We start from the raw sequence: 19,549 nt of genomic DNA, 5'->3' as shown, positions 1-19,549 counted from the left end.
CCACTACCGGCTCATCCATCGCCCGGGGAAATCGATGGGCCATGCCGACGCCCTCAGCCGTTGCCCTCTTCCAGCATTTGTGGAAGACCCGGCTCCAGCTTCATCGCTCCTTCTGATTGAGGATCTTCCGGCAGCGCCTGTATCGGCTGCCACTGTGGCCTCCGCGTCTGCCCGGGATCGCACCATCAGCCGGGTGCTCAACTGGGTGTGGAGGGGGTGGCCACAAGGGCCTTTTGCATCGGAGTTCCGGCCCTTCGCAACCAGACAACATGAACTCTCAGCTCATCGCGGCTGTCTGCTGTGGGGAGACCGTGTTGTGATTCCCCAGGGACTCCGTCAGCGCGTCCTGGAGGCTCTGCATGTTGGCCACCCGGGAATTGTCAAAATGAAGGCGTTGGCTCGTTGTTACGTCTGGTGGCCTAATATGGACGATGCCATCACTTTCTGGGTGTCCGCCTGTCAAGCGTGCCAAGAGTCAAGACCTGCACCACCGGCAGCTAAGGGACACACCTGGGAGACGCCAAAGACACCCTGGTCAAGGGTGCACATCGATCTGGCTGGCCCCTTTCACGGCCGGACCTTTATGGTAGTGGTGGACGCCTATTCCAAATGGCTGGAGGTCGCCCTGATGCCCTCCACCACTACCGAAGCTGTCATCCGGGTGCTGCGAGGCCTGTTTGCAATGCATGGGTGTCCTGATGTCCTTGTCTCTGACAACGGACCGCAGTTCACGTCAGGCACGTTTGAGCGGTATCTTTTGGGACTGGGCATCCGCCATGCCCTAACGGCACCCTTTCATCCATCCAGCAACGGGCAAGCGGAAAGAATGGTGCGCTCGGCAAAAGAGGCACTGGCGCGCCTGGACCGGGGAGACTGGCATGAGCGGGTCGCCGAATACTTGTTCGTGCAACACATCACCCCTCATGCGGCCACAGGGAGGAGTCCTGCTGAACTGCTTATGGGCCGCCGCCTCAGGTCACCGCTCGACCGGCTACACCCGGACTTTGCTGTGGCTGAACCCTCAGGCTGTGCCAACGCGCCACGGTCATTTGTCCCAGGAAACCAGGTCTTTGCCCGGAACTATGTGGGGGACATTCCTTGGGTGCCAGCCACAGTAGTGGGAGTCACTGGACCTCGCTCGTACCAGGTGGCACTCGAAGACGGACGCTTGTGGCGACGGCACATAGACCAGCTTAGGCGCAGGGTTGGGGACTTGGACACTACCGAGGTGCCCCCAACTGCGTTTGCAGCTCCAGAAGAGACATGTACAGATGGCGAGGCCCCACCTACACCTCCCTCGCAAATTGCCAGCGTGGAGCCGAACCAAGCTGCTTTAGAGGGTCTGCCAGACTTACCACAGACTCAGAACACTCCACTTGCGGAGGCTCCACCCACAGCAGCGGATCCAGGGGAGTTGGTTCCAACGCCACCTAGGGTCACACCACAGCCTCAGCAAGAACTGTGTGGCCCTCCGGACTTGGCTACCAGTCCCCGGCGGTCTGGCAGAGTTCCCAAGCGCCCAACTTATTTAAAGGACTATGTTGTTGGACATGTATCACTGTTGGTCTAAGTATGGGAAATGTAACCGATATGCTTTTGTGCCTAATTGAACCATTACGCGTAGTGCTGTATATAAGGAAACCATTACGATTGTAACTAACGCCTTATCTTGGTGGGGAGGGGTGTTATGTAGTGAAGTTTCACCCTGGGCCAGCAGGGGGATACTGTATATAGTTTTCACTCAGGTCTGTAGACGGTTTTCACTCAGGTCCACGTCAGTTATTTTAGGCGGGAACTCTGGGCTGTTGTTGCTACAATGTTGACAGCCGGCTGCCTATAAAAGCAGGCCGGCTGAGCTGTTTGCAGTCAGTTCTATTCCAGCTTACAAAATAAAGAGCTACTTGGAGAAATCGCTGTGTCGTCTGCTATGTCAACCCACAACTTAACAGGTCCCTTTACCTTTATTAAACATTAAAAGCTTCCCTAAGCAGGGCTGCCTTCAGGTGTCTTCTAAAAGTCTGGTAGTTGTTTTTCTTTTTGACATCTGGTGGGAGGGCGTTCCACAGGGCGGGTGCCACTACCGAGAAGGCCCTCTGCCTGGTTCCCTGTAACTTGGCTTCTTGCAGCGAGGGAACCGCCAGAAGGCCCTCGGCACTGGACCTCAGCGTCCGGGCAGAACGATGGGGCTGGAGACGCTCCTTCAGGTATACTGCAGAATGGTCCCCCCACCCCCACTCTACTTGCGTTCTTAAGGCAGCAGTCCACAGTCTATATCTACCTTGACATTTCTGATGTGTTTCCCCTCTAACCGGTTGCAATCCGAAGGGAAAAAAATAAGCCACATTTAAGCTGAAGTGTGCTACTATTGTGCATGCAAAGATAGCAGCTTCGTGAGCAGGCGTCCTGGGAAGGGTGTGTGTGTGTGTGTGTGTGTGTGTGTGGTGCTGAAGGGGCAGGGAAACCAAACAGGAAATCTGCATTGGCAGACATCCCTGCCCTCTGGTGGGAACAGGAAAAGCGGGGTGGGGGGTGGGAGGGATGAACTGCATTTCAAACTGTGTTCCATGGAATGCTGAAACAATAGTGTCCTATAAGTTCTCACATGCCACCGAGATGCCTGGTGGGTAGCTCAAAAGCTGCTACTGAACCACAGCTAAACCCCTACTACTGATGCCCCGCTCTGCTCCCTCTGCAGTGTGCAACTACAGCGGCACCTTGGTCCTCAAACTTAATCCGTTCCGGAAGTCCGTTGGAAAACCAAAGTGTTCCAAAACCAAGGCGCGCTTTCCCATAGAAAGTAATACAAAATGGATTAATCTGTTCCAGACTTTTAAAAACAACCCCTAAAACAGAAATTTAACATGAATTTTACTATCTAACGAGATCGTTGATCCATAAAATAAAAGCAAGAAACTATGCACCGCATTCACACAATCAATCAATCAATCAATCACAGTCACAAAAACAAAACAAAAAAGCCGCAAAAACAAAAGTGCAAAATAAATAGCAAAAATAGACAGACCTCAGCGTAACACTCAAAACAGAAGTGTGGCACTCAAAATGGAGCACGTTCAGTTTCCAGAAAAAGTTTGCAAACTGGAACACTTCCGGGTTTTGCGGTGTTTGGGTTCCAAGTTGTTTAAGTACCAAGGCATTTGAGAACCACGGTACCACTGTACAGAAGAGTTTTCTCTTTTGCACTCTCAGTTCACACTCGGCAATAGGCCAGTTTAGGAAACTCCCTCTCTATGAACAGACTTTATGCTGCAGAACGTTTCCCAGAATCCTCTGCAACACGCAATGGTTCTTTGACGGAGCAGTCAATGTAGAAAGTTATCTTACGGCAGAAAAAACTTAACAGCAACAACAGGAGCAGCATCATCCTTGGCATACAGAGGTCAGCAGAGTGCAAAAGTTGCCTGGCCAGAGAGCGTTTTATCAGATACACGTGGCCAAAATCCTATCCATGTGGATAGGGCCTGCCATAATTATAATAATTTATTATTTATACCCCGCCCATCTGGCTGGGTTTCCCCAGCCACTCTGGGCGGCTTCCAACAAAACACTAAAATAAAATAACCTATTGAACGTTAAAAGCTTCCCTAAACAGGGCTGCCTTCAGATGTCTTCTAAAAGTTTGGTAGTTATTTTTCTCTTTGACATCTGGTGGGAGGGTGGGTGCCACTACCGAGAAGGCCCTCTGCCTGGTTCCCTGTAACTTGGCTTCTCGTAACGAGGGAACCGCCAGAAGGCCCTCGGAGCTGGACCTCAGTGATGTCAGGATAACAGCCTAGTGCTTCTTTCCAGGAAAAAGCCACTTAATTTTCTCTTCTCGTTCCAGGAGTTATGAAGACATCCGCTCAGTGGAAGGAACATCACCAGTTGGAAGCTGAGGAAAAAAGAAAACCTTGCAGAACAGTACAGATGCTGTCACTATCTCCTTCAGCATAGAAATGCTTCAGCTATAGAGGTGGCAAATTCTGGAGAAAGACTGCTTGGAGCCTTGGAGGGATGTTGGCAGTGATTGGACTCAAACTCCCAGCAACTCCAACCAGTACAGAGGGCACCAGGTTGGCAAAACCTGGCATAAGGCAGCATCGTATTTTCGGCACAATAAGTCTTGCTGTAACGGCGAAATTATAACATAAGGTTATGTGATCTTCAGTTGATTGCCTCAAAGCAGTATATAAATGCTTTAAAATAAGTTGATGAATTTGTGCTCAGTGTGAGGTGCCAACGTTTTGTTACAGGGCCGGTTTAAGACTTTTTCTTCGCCCAGGAATTTGATGGATTTTGAGTCAACCGAGCAGAGGTGGCATATGAATCCTGCCTCTCACCCCATGGCGGAATATAATGTTTTCTGTATAAGTTTTTAAAACTTAATTGTGAACCACTTAGACTGCCTTATGTCAAGCAGCTAACAAATTAATTAGTAGTAATACTAATACAGTATTTATATTCTATGAACTAACTAGTCCATGAGAGCTTAAGCTACCATAGATTTTACGGGTAAGAATTTATCTTATTTTGTTGTTTTGCTGTGGCAGATGCACTTTCCAGAGGGCCATTTTGCAATTTTTGCTGTAGCTTATAAGCTTCCGACAAATCTACATTTGACACTGTGAACAATTCAGATGTATTTTTTTAATAATAATTTTTATTACAATTTTTGTTTTACAATTTCAAATAAGCATTTTACTAACTTTGAAATATCCAGCGACTTCCCTTCTTCTCTTTCCATGGTTCGTTTTACATATCACACATCCCTGCGTATATTACTGTCAGGGAACTGCCATCGGAGCCAGAGGCGGGGGGAAGGCTCCAGAGGGATGCCGGAGAGTGTCCCAGTAGGGAGAGAGGCAGCCCATCTGCTGGGGAAGGAAATCAGTGTAGCACCAGTGGAGAAGGGGGGCAGATGGGGGAATCGGCGAGGGGGCTCCAGGACTCCTCGCCGGAGACCAGCAGGGAGAGCACGGGTCCTCCGCTGCTCACACCCACCCTGTGCAGAAGACTTCCGCACAGGGAGAGTAGGAGGAGACTAGGCGTCAAAGAGCTTCTTTGCTGGAAGAAGTTCAAAAAACGCCCACTGACGGATTCTGCCAGCGATTGAGACAGCCACGGAAGGGTGGCTGTCTGGACAGAAAGGGTTCACCCAGGTAACCCAGCCAGGTGTGGCGACGACTTACGCACGAGCAACCCCTAGAACCATTACAATTACTATTACTATAACCATTTCAAATCAATTTTCCACTTTTGCATCCATCAAAAATTATTTACTCTGTTGAATTTATCTTAATGCTGCCAGCGTTTTCAGCTGTACACAGTTATTTTACATATATTCAATAAATGCTTTCCAATCTTCTTTAAACGTATGCTCTTCTTGCTCTCTTATTCTATATGTTAAATCTGCAAGTTGTACATATTCTGTCAACTTAAGTTGCCCTCGCTCACTTTCCATTTTGGCGCTAACGAAACACGGGCCGCAATTGTCGCATACATGAATAATCTTTCCTGGCACCTGAAAATTTCAGTCTGGTTTATCCCCAGCAAAAAGGACTCTGGATTTTTTTTGGGGGGGGGGGAGAAGTAATTTTGAGAAAATGTAAATAAAATATTTTAAAGACTTGTATTTTCATCATTTTTAAAAAATCTGTTTGAAGTACTATGGTGTTAGATGCCCTAAATGTTTCTAGGCAGTTTAAAAAATATTTTTATTTTAAATTGTACTGTTTTAACATCCGACGTTTGACATGCTGGGATCCTTAAGGAGGAAGGGCAGGGCACAAAATTTAATAAATAGATAAAGCTCATTTTTTAAAAAGGTTTTTTTTAAAAAAGGAGTTGGCATTCTATTCACACCATGCGTTTTAAGTACCATGATACCTTTTTACACTGTCATGGCTTCCCCCAAAGAATTCTGGGAGCTGTAGTCTGTTGAGGGTTTCCTAGCAACAATGAGCACCCTTATTTCCCTCACAGAACTGCAGTAGTCACAGTGATTTAATAATCAATTCCTGAATCGGGAGGAAAGGGAAGGTTGTATTTTTAAAAAAAGTAAAAGTGGAAGGATATTTTTAATAGAAAGAAAGAAAGAAAACCTATCCAGGAGTGAAAGTTATCACCTATCACGGCACATTTTCTTATGCCAAGCTATGATAATTACGACTCAATGATTTGCCAGTCAGAGCAATGTGGTCCCATCTTCTACAATTCTCAGAAGGGTTTAACAGTCAATCCCTCTTCCCATGGAATTATGGGAATTGTAGGTTTATGAGGGGAATGGACACCCCTTAGCAACTCACAGCACCCTTAACAAACTACAGTTTCTCAGGATTCTTTGCAGGAAGCCATGGCTGTCTTCAAAGTGGTATGATACCGCTTTAAACATACAGTGCAGATGGCCCCTTTTGTTGCAGAGCAGTCGCCTATGGCGTTTTCTTACGAGCGTGAAGTTTCTGATGAGCGATGAGGGGCGATTTTTGGCTGAAGCTTCTCCCGCAGTCGGGACAGACATACGGTTTCTCTCCCGTGTGGGTTCTAATATGCTGCGTAAGAATGGAGCTCACCCTAAAGCTCCGCTCACAGTCGGGACATTTATACGGTTTTTCTCCCGTGTGGATTCTCTGGTGTTTACTAAGGGTGGAAAGGATAGTAAAGCCTTTCCCACAATCAGGGCACTGGAAGGGCCTCTCTCCTGTGTGAATTCTCTGGTGCACGTTGAGATGGGAGCTCCGGTTGAAGCTTTTCCCGCATTCTGCGCACAAAAAGGGCTTCTCAGATGTGTGGACTCTCTGATGTTCAATAAGGCTCGAACTCACAGTGAAACTTTTACCACAGTCGGGGCATTCGTAAGGTTTCTCTCCCGTGTGGCTTCTCTGATGCGTCACAAAGTTTGAGCTCTGACTGAAGCTTTTCCCGCACTCGCCGCAGACGTAAGGTTTCTCCCCGGTGTGAACCCGGTGGTGTTTAATGAGGTCTGCTTTGTAACTGAAACTCTTCTCGCACTCGGGACATTTGAAGGGCTTTTCTTCCATGTGGATTTTTCTGTGCCTGCTCAGAGTTGAGCTGGCCCCGTACCTTTTCCCACATTCGGGGCACTTGTACGGCTTTTCTCCAGTGTGGATTCTCTGATGAGTGCTGAAGTTCTTGCTGTGAGTAAAACATTTCCCACACTCCAGGCATTTGTACAGTTCGCCTGTGGCGTGGGCTTGATGTTTGAAAGGATCTGAGCGGCCCAGGAAGCTTTCCCCAAAATTGGGGCATTGAAATAATTTCTCTCCCATGTGATGCTGCAGGCGAGTTTATTCTCCAGTTGTGTCTCCTGAGCCCCGAAAACTGATTAAGAGTCCCTGCTTTGCAGGTTTCTCGACAAGGGATAAAATTGAAGCTTTGGGCTGAACGATGTATTCAAAGTCAAAATATTTCGAAGCTGACTTTGCTGTATGACGGATGATTAAATTGTGTTCTGACCAGCAATATTCCCTAGTCAGATCTGTCTGTTTATTTAGCTGGAGTTACACTCATTCAAGCCCTTCACTTTTATTCTTCCACGCAGGATATGGATGACGTACCAAATACCAAAAGGAGATAAATAAGAGGTCCATCACGTTCTCCTCTTCATTCTGCCAAGACACAGAGAGTTCAATATTATTATTATTATTATTATTATTATTATTATTATTATTAATTGTCCAAAATATTTGGAGGACACCGGGTTTGGGGCTACAGCTAATGCACATTTACTCAGAAATAAGCCCCACTGAGCTCAATGGGTCTGGCTCCTATATAGGATTGCAGCTTAAGCCTATGGATACATGCTAATGAAAATGTATATTCTTCCAGTTTACCCCCTGCTTTTATTTCCCTTCCCTTCTTCCTTGTGCGGAATTTCAAATTGTCCTCTAGAATTTTCCTCTAGAATTTGTAAAGTACCATGCTCATGGATGGTCTTATTGTGGGGTAACCAGACTCCTATAACCAACATGTTTAAGTCTACTTAACACATGAAGGGGTTAAGACCATAGAGTAAGCTGTCCTGCCAGGCTCAGCCTAGGTCGCTCCCCCTTACTTTGGGAGGAAGGTAATCATGCCCTATTGTACTTCAGTCTACTTGGGAAGCTCATCCTGTGCTGGTTGCTCCAGCTCAGAGTGCATGGCTCTCACTGGCCAACCTTGAGTTCCTATACCAATAATGTAGGAACTTTCACCACTAACTTTCAAATCCAAGGAAGTTTTACTGCCTGTGCAACTTTTTTGGGAATGCTGTATGGAAAAGCACATGAATCTGGCCTTGGGAAAGTTTGTAAGTAAACCATTTTTAACTTACCAAATGTGTGGTCTTTTTCTATGTTAGGGGAAGAGGGGGACTTTGGAAGGTCTAACAGCATATATTTCCACACTTTGTTGCATTTTTTGTGATTTTAAATCTCTACTGGGGTTCTCTCACCAAAGAGTACTTACCCCAAACTTGAATCTTGGCAACCAATAATTATCCTTTATTTATTTTTTCCCTTGAACCAATAATTATCTATTATAGTGTTTCCCAGACTTTCTCCCCTACGGACCCCATGGATATTGCTGAAGGTCTTGGTGGCGCATTTAAGGATTTTTCTGCCTTTTGCATTACATGCAATATTCTTTTTAACTGTCTTTTAATTGCTGCTTTTATTTCTTGAAGATTACAAGTTGCTTTGTGGAGGGAGTTCCACAAAAAGCAGGGCATGCATTTTAAACAAAAATAATTTTAATATATATCTGAAAAACTACAGGCTGCCTAACCTTGCCACAGCTTCGTGGAAAAGACTCTGCTCCAAATCTTTGCAAGCGCCCAGTTCTTTACTTCCTGGTTTTACTTCCTTGCTTCTCTAAAACACCTGCTGTCCTTTGGGAAAATGCAGTTCCTATCTATCTATCTATCTATCTATCTATCTATCTATCTATCTATCTAATCTACAGTGCTACCTCGGGTTAAGTAATTTGTTCCGGAGGTCCGTTCTTAACCTGAAACTGTTCTTAACCTGAAGCACCACTTTAGCTAACGGGGCCTCCTGCTGCGCCGCCAGAGCACAATTTCTGTTCTCATCCTGAAGCAAAGTTCTTAACCTGAAGCACTATTTCTGGGTTAGCGGAGTCTGTAACCTGAGGTACCACTGTACTGTATCTATATTCTCTGCAGGCTGAGAACTGCAGGTAGGGCGTGGCAGCCGTGGGAGATGGCCATTTGCCCCTTACCTTATTATTCCAACTCCAATCCCAAAGACAAACAGCAGAAGCAGCAGCGCATTTTGTCTCCTGGGAAAGAAGCCTCAACTTGGCTAGTGTCGCAAGGGACCTCCGCCTCTCCAGTGCCTGGGAAACCGGAAACTTGCAAGGAAGAAGATGAGCAAATCCCTTGATCCGGAAGCTCAAAAGATCTTCCTTTTGCTCTCTCCCTCTTCTTATTTCCCAGCAAGTCAATCCGATCTCATATAGAGCCCTCTGCTGGCTACGGCCGGCTATGTGTATTGGAAGCGGTGGATGGGCGCGATCGGGGAAATAAATGATAGAGTTGAAAGGGACCCCCAAGAGTCAAAATTTATTATTATTGTTCCGCCTGGCCTTTGGTTCGGACTCAGTCTGACCCTTATGTTACCCTCCCCTTATGGTCTTGATTTATTGGCTACTTTTAAAATGAGGCTGCATTTTAAATTGCATTTTGAGCCTGTATTTTAAATTGGTCCCCCCCCCCCCATTATGTTTTTACTGTGATTTTATTGATGTTAGCCGCTCTGAGCCCGGCTCTGGCTGGGGAGGGCGGGGTATAAATAAAATTTATTATCATCATCATCATCATCCAGTACAACCCCCTGCAATGCAGAAATTGGTGGGCCGTTTTTATGACTACAACTCGCAACGAACAAGGTGATGGGAGACCGCATCCAGCAGGTTCTCCACCCTTAGTGTAAACACCAATTTTAGGGAAGTTTTTAATGTTTGCTGTTTTATCGCTTATTGTTATTATTATTATTATTATTATTATTATTCTCTTGGGAGCTGCCCAGAGTGACCCGGGAAACCCAGCCAGATGGGTGGAGTATAAATAATAAATTGTTATTATTATATAATTATTATTACACTTAATACACATTTAAAGCACATATCTCCTCCCCAAGAATCATGGGAGCTGTAGTTTATCCCTCACAGAGTATAAAGCTGCTGAATACACACTTGCATGGGACTGAATAAGCATATGGTAAAGGTAAAGGGACCCCTGACCATTAGGTCCAGTTGCAGACGACTCTGGGGTTGCGGCACTCATCTCGCTTTATTGGCCGAGGGAGCCGGCATACAGCTTCTGGGTCATTTGGCCAGCATGACTAAGCCGCTTCTGGCGAACCAGAGCAGCGCACGGAAACGCCATTTACCTTCCCACTGGAGCGGTACCTATTGATCTACTTGCACTTTGACGTGCTTTCGAACTGCTAGGTTGGCAGGAGCTGGGACTGAACAATGGAAGCTCACCCCGTTGCGGGGATTCCAAGTGCCGACCTTCTGATTGGCAAGTCCTAGGCTCTGTGGTTTAACCCACAGCGCCACCCACATCATATGAGCTGCCTGTAAAAACAAAAAAATTAACTGTGCTATTTCATGAGAGTCATAGGATCGTAGGGTTGGGAGGGACCTCCAAGGAAGGAAGGAACAGATTTTCTGTCCCTATCCTTGCGATAGGCTTGTGGAAACTACAGTGGTACCTCTGGTTATGTACTTAATTTGTTCCGGAGGTCCGTTCTTAACCTGAAAGTGTTCTTAGCTAATGGGGCCTCCTGCTGCCACCGCGCCCCTGGAGCACGATTTCTGTTCTCATCCTGAAGCAAAGTTCTTAACCCAATGTACTATTTCTGGGTTAGCGGAGTGTGTAACCTGAAGCGTCTGTGACCTGAAGCGTATGTAACCTGAGGTACCACTGTATTTTCTTACACTGATAACTCGTTTTTCTTTCAAAACAAGTCTCTTATCTAGGTGCTGAGCGGAAGCAGACCTACCTGAGCAAAATAATGACCTCATGTGCCTCCAAAACAGAGTGACATCGCTAACTGGCTCTTTCTCAGCCACTGCACAGTTTTCCCTCATTATTATTTTCTTTCTTAAAAAAAACACACCATTTCTAGGGTTGGCACCCCCCCCCCCCATTTCCACTGCTGAACAGCTTGAAACACCTGGCTACCCACCCCAACCTCCATAAACGGGGTACCAACCCACCCCCTTACTCCATGTGTGCCCCCCCCCGCTTCCATAGGTGGAATCGGCACTGCTACCGGTGCCACGTCATGCCCTTTGGCCTCTGCAAGGCCTCGACCGTCTTTGGAACTCCCTGCCTCTTGATCTCAAGTAGGCGCCTTTGCTGTGCGCTTTTTGGCGCCTGCTGAAAACACCCTTGTTTAAACAAGCCTCCCCCCCCCCCAGATACATAGAAAGCTGAGGTCATATTCCTCCATTTTAGTGGTTTAACCTTCTGCATCTGCTTCTTGAGAACGAAGTACAGTGGTACCTCGGGTTACATACGCTTCAGGTTACACACTCCACTAAGCCAGAAATAGTGCTTCAGGTTAAGAACTTTGCTTCAGGATAAGACCAGAAATCGGGCTCCGGTGGTGCTCTGGCAGCAGGAGACCCCATTAGCTAAAGTGGTGCTTCAGGTTAAGAACAGTTTCAGGTTAAGTACGGACCTCCGGAACGAATTAAGTACTTAACCCGAGGTACCACTGTATGTACATCTACACTTTCATGCACGCATGCATGCACAGGTCAAGAACCTTGATAGATGTTGTCTTAAATCCCGAAAGAACATCAAAACACCGTACTGTATTCTACTCTTGCAGATGTGTGACTTGAACTACTGTGGAGGCAGCCGACGACTTTCTGTGTGCATTGGCCTTAAATCACTGTCATCTTTTTTTTAAATGGATAACTTTGTCTCTTCTGTAAACCGGGTTTTGTACAATCAAGCAGCGTATAAATTTAATAATAATAATAATATTTTTTTATTTATACCCTGCCCTTCCCGGTTCAAAAACTGGGCTCAGGGCGGCTAACAACAAATTTAAAACACATAATTGATGCAACAAAAAACAGCATAAAATACAATATAAAACATGAATAACAATAAATTCAGAATTCAAAAATCAATTTTGGGGGGAAATCTATCCAATAAACATTAGATGATCACCAGGGCTAGCTGGCTAAATTAGTCCTATTTGGGCCAGCGAGGAGACCAGGGGAGAATTAGCTGTGGGATCCCAGAGCGAGTAATCTTCATAAAAAGGGGAGGAGGAGGGAAGGAAGGGGAATAAAAGATCAAGCTAAGTTCAAGTTGAAAGCCAGGAGGAATAGCTCTGTCTTACAGGCCGTGCGGAAGGAAGTTAAATCCTGCAGGGCCCTGGTCTCATGGGACAGAGCATTCCACCAGGTCGGAGCCATCACTGAGAAGGCCCTGGCCCTTATTTATAAAAAGCAATTAAAAAATTAAAAAGCACTGCTGCAAATTTTCCTCAATTTAATCTTTTAGTAAAACCATTTTGAGGGGTCTTTAAAAAAAACAATAAAGGGGTGTGTATAACTTTTAAGAAGGGAACAAGCAAGCAAGCAAACAGTCCTATCCCTTAGTACTTGGGTTGCGAGGCGGTCTCCATAGGATGCTGTCTGTAAATTTACACCAGTCTTCCGTGAATCTCTGGTCCCGCAGGTTTCGAATTCTTCCTGTTAGTTTATCTAATTCTGCATAGTTCATCAATTTCATCCTCCATTCTTCTTTCGTCGGTAATTCTTCTTGCTTCCATTTTTGTGCCAATAATATTCTTGCTGCCATCATTGCGTATAAGAACAGCTTAGAATCCTTTCTATTTATATCATCTACTACAATGCCAAGTAAAAATGCTTCTGGTTTCTTAATAAATGTATATTTCAACATTTTTTTCACCTCATTATATATCATTTCTCAGAAGTTTTTCACCTTTTTACATTCCCACCACATATGATAAAATGTTCCTTCTTTTTCTTTACATTTCCAACATTTATTACTAACTTTATACATTTTAGCTAATTTAATGGGTGTAATATACCATCTATACATCATTTTCATCACATTTTCTTTTAAGGCATTGCATGCAGTAAATTTTAAACCTTCTTTCCATAGTTTTCCCCAATCACTCAACTGTATGTTATACCCAATATCTTTAGCCCAATGAATCATTTACAGATAGGTAGCTGTGTTGGTCTGCCATAGTCAAAACAAAATAAAAAAATTCCTTCCAGTAGCACCTTAAAGACCAACTAAGTAGCACCTTAAAGACCAACCAATGAATCATAACCGAGTTCTTCTTCCTATGCCGCAATGCTGCAAGAGAAATCTCTGCATCCCACGACTCTTAATGCAACAGCTCGACCTTCTCCCCCTCTATCTCTCTCCCTAGCTGCGGGATAGACTCCCTCTCCCCGCCCTCCCTAACTTTAGACGCCACGAGCGACACCTGGCGCAGGCAGGCAGCGTCCAGCAGAGGGCTCCTCGTCCGCTTCTTTCCGAAGGAAGCGGCGGTGGCGAGAGAATTACGGTATCCACCGGGGCCCTTCCCTTCTCCCGCCCACGATCCCAGAAGATCGACGGGAGCTGGACCCCCTGCTGGGGAGGGATCTTGGGGTCGCCTGCACGGAAGGGGACGCCAAGCTGCCGCAAGGGCCCGGATCCCGCTTTGCAGAGCCCGAGCCCGACCGAGGTGAGACGCAGCAAGCAGCCCTGGGCCGCGGCGGCCATTAGCTCCTCCCGTGCAGCCCGTCGAGTCTCGTTGCAAGGCCGGAGGGTGGGCAGATTGGGGGGAGAATCGCCCCGGGGAAGAGCCCGTCCAGGGGCCGAGCAAGGCTGGGGGCGAGGAAGCCCCCCAATCTGCGCCCAAGCGGTTCGGTTGGGAGAAAAGCAGAACGACGGATGAATGGAAAGGGTGTTTTTTTTTTGCTGTCCGCAGCCTAGGACCTGCTGGAGGGGTAGATCCGCCAACGAGGCAGGCGATTTAGATCCCCGCGATCTCTCTCCACGCGTGCGAAAATAGGGGGGATTCTCACGATTAGGACAAGCAGCCTCACCCAGCCTCGAGGAAATCGGGGTGGCGTGTATTGAAATTGCCACGTTTTGCTTTTAAGAACAGCGCTGGGAGGTAGGACGGGCTGAGATATACAGTGGTACTTCGGGTTACATACACTTCAGGTTACATACGCTTCAGGTTACAGACTCCGCTAACCCAGAAATAGTACCTCGGGTTAAGAACTTTGCTTCAGGATGAGAACAGAAATCGTGTGGCGGCAGCAGGAGGCCCCATTAGCTAAAGTGGTGTTTCAGGTTAAATACAGTTTCAGGTTAAAAACAGACCTCCAGAACGAATTAAGCTCTTAACCCAAGGTATCACTGTATCATATGACTGCCACAGGCTTTGAGGAAGTGTGGGAAAAATTGGCCATAGCATTCTCCCCCAGTTCCTAGTTAGCGGGATTTGGAGAACAGCGCCAAGCAGAGCTCCAGGCCTGCTCAGCTTATGTGTGCTGGCAGTGCCACCCTGTTAACTCTGCAATTGTAATGCCACCCACAGGGCACGGCCAGCCAGTATAGATTGCTTATCTGGGACTGGGGAGTGTGGGGCAGCTCAGGGTCTTGAAGCCATGGGTTCGAGTCCTACCCTTCAGAGTAGGAGAAAACAAGCTTGCTCCCTCTTCCATGTGACAGCCTTTGAGATATTGTAAGATGGCTATCATATCTCCTCTTTCCCAGTTTAACACACCCAATTCCCTCAGCCGTTCCTCATAAGGCTCAGTTTCCAGACCTTTGATCACCTTGGTCGCCCTCCTCTGCGTACCTTCCAGCTTGCTAATATCCTTCCTAAAATTGTAGCACCCAGAACTGGACACAGTGTTCCAGGTGTGGTCTGACCAGGGCAGAATAGAGCAGTACTATGGCTTTCCTTGATCTGGACACTAGACTTCTGTTGTCGCAGCCTAAAATAGCATCAGCTTTTTTTTTTTTTTTTTTTGGCTGCTGCATCTCACTGTTGACTTATGTGAAGCTTGTGGTTACTAAGAGCCCTAGATGATGAAGAAGAAGAGTTTGGATTTGATATCCCGCCTTTCACTCCCTTTAAGGAGTCTCCAAGCGGCTCACATTCTCCTTTCCCTTGCTCCCCCACAACAAACACTCTGTGAGGTGAGTTGGGCTGAGAGACTTCAGAGAAATGTGACTGGCCCAAGGTCACCCAGAAGCTGCATGTGGAGGAGCGGAGACGCGAACCCGGTTCCCCAGATTACGAGACTACCGCTCTTAACCACTACACCACACTGGCTCTCTTGGCCACTCTCCTCTGTACACATTCCAGGTTGTCAATATGTCTCTTAAATTGTGGTATGTCGGGGACAGGACTGGCATTATCAATTGGGTGGGTGCCACCCATGGTGTTCACTCCAGCAGCAATGAGTGAGTTCTACTGGGACCCCGAAGAGAAAGAAAAAGGAGGGAGTAGCATAACCACAGGGACGCAGGTGGATCAGAAGGTCGGCGGTTCGAATCCCGGCGACAGGGTGAGCTCCCATTGCTTGGTCCCTGCTCCTGCCAACCTAGCAGTTCGAAAGCACATCAAAGTGCAAGTAGATAAATAGGTATCGCTCTGGCGGGAAGGTAAACGGCATTTCCGTGCGCTGCTCTGGTTCGCCAAAAGCAGCTTAGTCATGCTGGCCACATGACTCGGAAGCCAGCTCCCTCCGCCAATAAAGTGAGATGAGCGCCGCAACCCCAGAGTCGGTAACGACTGGACCTAATGGTTAGAGGTCCCTTTACCTTTACCTTTAGCATAACCACAGAAAACAAAACAAGAGGCAAACTTTCAGAACAGTCTGGAAAAGGAATCATTTTATCATGTAAACCATTTTATCACTTTATATTGATTGATTGATTGAATTTATATACCACCCTATACCCAGAGGTCTCAGGGAGGTTCACAGAAAAGACCACAATATATAAAATCAAAATAAGAATGATAACCCAATACTGTAACACCCCTCCAAAAAAGAGTCACATTTCAAAATGGGATAAGATGTCCATCAGGTCAACCAAAGGCCTGGTTAAAAAAGAATGTGTTTGCCTGGCACCTAAAGGTGCATGATGAAGGCGCCAGGCGAACTTCCCTGGAGAGAGCATTCCACAGGCTGGGAGCCACTGCAGAGAAGGCCCTGTTCTCGTCTTGCCACCCTCCGGACCTCTTGAGGAGGAGGTACATGAAGGAGGGCCTCAGAAGATGATCTCAGGGTCCGGGTAGGTTCATATGGAAAGAGGCGGTCCTTGATATATTGTGGAGCTAAGTATGCTGCTTATATGTCCAGATGGCTTCAATGTATACGAAAAAAACAACACCACCACAAACTGACTTTGAAAAACCTTTTCATATTCTCCAGTGTGCTACTCTTGCCGTTGTGGCGGCATGGGGTTGCCGTTCTGTGATTGGACTTACGCTACTTGTTGAACGGTTCATTTATCCAGTCTGTATAACGTTTACTGCACATGTAACTTGTTAAGATAGAGTTGTACATTTATCCACTCCATGTTTACCGTATCTCCAGGCTTTGTCTTGCACATGGCACCTTAGTATGTTTGATGTTTGAATGGTTACAAGTCTATTTCTATTCTAGCTATTATTCTAGTAAATTTGGTTTTATACTTATAAGCCAGTTTATGGTGTTGTTGCTTTGTTGTATCATTATTACTGTCACCACATTTGATATTTTGTGTATATACTTCAATGTATACATTCAGTCTCTTCTGCTTTCTTCCATCTTAAAGTCAGACCCAAAGAGCAGCTTAAATTTTTTTTTATCGATAAACAATGCACCAAAGGTTGAGAAAATGGGAAGAAGGGATTGTGAACATCAATAAGGGGATTGTATGAATCTCTAGTCTGACTCCCTGCAATACGAAACAATTTTTGGAGTCCTCAACACAGAATAACGACTCATCTCTGCGTTTTTTCTCTCTCTCTGTTTCTTTTCAGCTATTGATAAAATGTTGACCCAACACAAAGAAGAGAAAACCGACCAGGAAAGTCTCTTGAAAGAGGGCAGCGCTAGGAGCCCGCCTCACCTGAAGGCCTTTCTGGAAAGGCATGGAACTGGGATGTCAGAAGAACAAGTTCTCAAGAAGAAACACACGTGTCCTGATTGTGGGAAGAACTTTTGCCGCCGTTCGGACCTTGTCCGGCACCGGAAACTCCATACGGGAGACCGTCCGTTTATCTGTTCCAAGTGTGGGAAAGGCTTTGTTCAGAGTACCCACCTCATCGCGCACCAGAAAAGCCACGTGCGAGAGAAGCCCTTTTTCTGTCCTCACTGCGGAAGAAGCTTCAACCAGATCCTGAACTTCAACAGACACCAGAGAACTCACTCTAAGGAACCGCCTTTCCAGTGCTGCGACTGCGGGAAGACCTTCAGCCGCAGCTCGAACCTAATTATGCACCAGAGGGCGCACACAGGGGAGAGGCCCTATAAATGCTTCGACTGTGGAAATAGCTTCAGCAGGAGCTCCACTCTCGTTACTCATCAGAGAATCCACACCGGTGAGAAACCCTATAAATGCCAGGACTGCTGGAAAAGCTTTGGCAGACGGTCGACCCTAGTGATGCACCAGAGAATTCACACAGGGGAGAAGCCTTATCAATGTCCCGACTGCCCGGAAAGCTTCAGTGTTAAATCGGGTCTTCTAAGTCATCAGAGAATCCACATGACCGAGAAACCCTACCTTTGCCTGGAGTGTGGCAAAAACTTCTGCCGGAGCGCAGACCTCATTATCCACCAGAGAATCCACACGGGAGAAAAACCCTACAAGTGCAACGACTGCGGCAAGAAATTCAACACGAACTCGCACCTCGTCACTCACCTGAGGATTCACACAGGGGAAAAACCGTACAAGTGTCCCGAGTGCGGGAAAGGCTTCTCTTACAGCTCGGTGCTTGTGGGCCACCAGCGGCTTCACACGGGAGAAAAGCCGTACGCCTGTCTTGAGTGCGGGAAAACCTTTCGCAACAATTCGCACCTTATCACACACCAGAGAGTGCACACAGGAGAGAAGCCTTACGAATGCTCCGAGTGTGGGAGGGGTTTCAGTGTCAGTTCAAATCTTCGGAAGCACCGGAAAATCCACGAAAGGGAGACCTCTCTTAAAGATTCTGAGTAGCAACCGTAGCTGATGAAGTCCCAGTTAGGCGCTAGCAAAGCTTGCAAACCGGCAGCTCTCAACCTGTGGGTCCCCAGATGTTGTTGGACTACAACTCCCATCATCCCTGAGCTCTGGCCTTGCTAGCTAGGGACGATGGGATTTGTAGTTCAACATCTGGGGACCCACAGGTTGAGAAAGGCTGTTGTAAAGGAAAATTGACGCACGGTGGGGGGTGCCTGAGAAAAACATCCGGAAAACCTTTTGCAACGCAGAATAGAGAACATGGAGCATAGGGTAGCAAGGAACGCAGACCAAATCTAGTCTTAGAAAGATCTGGTTCTGGTAAATCCTGACAATTCTGTTTCTCTAATGGGTGGGATAGGATGAGGAACCTTCTGTATTCTGTCTTCACCAGAGAAACTCCCACGCTTTTTCTCAAAAGGAGCTAACGCGAATAAAGTAGATTTCTACATGCTTCCTTGGCAATGCCTGTGTTTCTGACGTCCAGCTTCTTCAAAATATAGCGGCCGCAGAGAGCAATATGGAAAGGGCGTGATGGGAAAGGGCATGGATGTTGGGGACTGCGCTGGGCGGCGAGACAGGCGAATAGCACACAGATCATTCAAATAGCTAACATCACAAAAGTCAGTGCAATTCCAGTGGTCATCGGCTGAACAAAAGCTTGTGCACAATCAATAACGGGCAGATGGGGTAGAGCGCCACAGAGATGGGATGAGGAGCCTTAGACCTTGGGGGCTGAATCCAGCCTTCTAGGCCTCTTATCTGACACTTGGGACTTTTCCTAGCCCCACCCACTACTGACCCTGCTCCACCCTCTCCTTGAGTGCTCTTGCCTGGCTTGACTTTGTCCTCGAACTCCAATGCCGGCAGGGGGGCTCGAATGCATGCAGAAACTTGCCTACTGTACAAAGGCAAAGTTTAACATTTATTGCTCCGCCTCTTTTTGTCCCTGGCTCCTCCCACTGGCTCCTCCCACCACTGGCACATGGCCCTCAGAAGGGATTGTGGCCCTGGGCCTGTAAAAGGTTCCCCACCCCAGAGATAAGAGGGTAGAATATCATCTGCCTTTGGTGGGGACAGCACAGATTCTGTTCTTTGCCAGGTTGATGTTTTATGTTTTTAATACTTTGTTAGGAGCTGCCCTGAGTGGTTGGGGCATCCCAGTCAGATGGCCGGCTTATTATTATTATTATTATTATTATTATTATTATTAACAATAATCATACACACACCTGTGTGTTCAGTTTTCTGTACAGCATCTCATTCAGTGCAACAATTATACTGTCACGACAGCAGATCCAAGTATCCAGAGGG

At 46.8% G+C, this 19,549-nt stretch overlaps 4 protein-coding genes across 5 annotated transcripts in view; 3 read left to right on the top strand and 1 right to left on the bottom strand.

Annotated features, from left to right (window-relative positions):
• LOC307208768 (antigen-presenting glycoprotein CD1d-like) overlaps positions 1–4,712 on the top strand; it is a 30,053-nt gene extending 25,341 nt beyond the window's left edge. For both annotated transcript variants that reach the window (XM_079963718.1, XM_079963717.1), the window contains one exon: positions 3,842–4,712. In XM_079963718.1, the coding sequence (XP_079819844.1) occupies positions 3,842–3,951 (110 nt within the window). In that variant the 3' untranslated portion in view covers positions 3,952–4,712. The remainder of the gene's footprint in view (positions 1–3,841) is intronic.
• Positions 1–19,549, top strand: part of LOC307208693 (uncharacterized protein) — a 188,950-nt gene that overhangs the window by 121,786 nt on the left and 47,615 nt on the right. The window lies entirely within an intron of this gene.
• LOC307208960 (uncharacterized protein) lies at positions 4,625–9,383 on the bottom strand. Its single transcript, XM_079964018.1, has 3 exons — positions 9,232–9,383; positions 5,225–7,622; positions 4,625–4,778 (listed from the first exon to the last, which is right to left on the bottom strand). Exon 2 carries the CDS (start codon positions 7,281–7,283, stop codon positions 6,426–6,428), a length of 858 nt encoding a protein of 285 aa, XP_079820144.1. The 5' UTR covers positions 7,284–7,622; positions 9,232–9,383; the 3' UTR covers positions 4,625–4,778; positions 5,225–6,425.
• LOC307208968 (uncharacterized protein) lies at positions 13,492–18,689 on the top strand. The gene is made up of 2 exons (XM_079964026.1): positions 13,492–13,748; positions 17,055–18,689. Exon 2 carries the CDS (start codon positions 17,066–17,068, stop codon positions 18,230–18,232), a length of 1,167 nt encoding a protein of 388 aa, XP_079820152.1. The 5' UTR covers positions 13,492–13,748; positions 17,055–17,065; the 3' UTR covers positions 18,233–18,689.

This window comes from Podarcis cretensis, assembly GCF_951804945.1.
Source record: "Podarcis cretensis genome assembly, chromosome: 2".
In the NCBI taxonomy this organism is placed as follows: domain Eukaryota; kingdom Metazoa; phylum Chordata; class Lepidosauria; order Squamata; family Lacertidae; genus Podarcis; species Podarcis cretensis.
The sequence above is the reverse complement of the archived record's forward strand: the minus strand, read 5'-3'. Positions and strand labels throughout refer to the sequence as shown.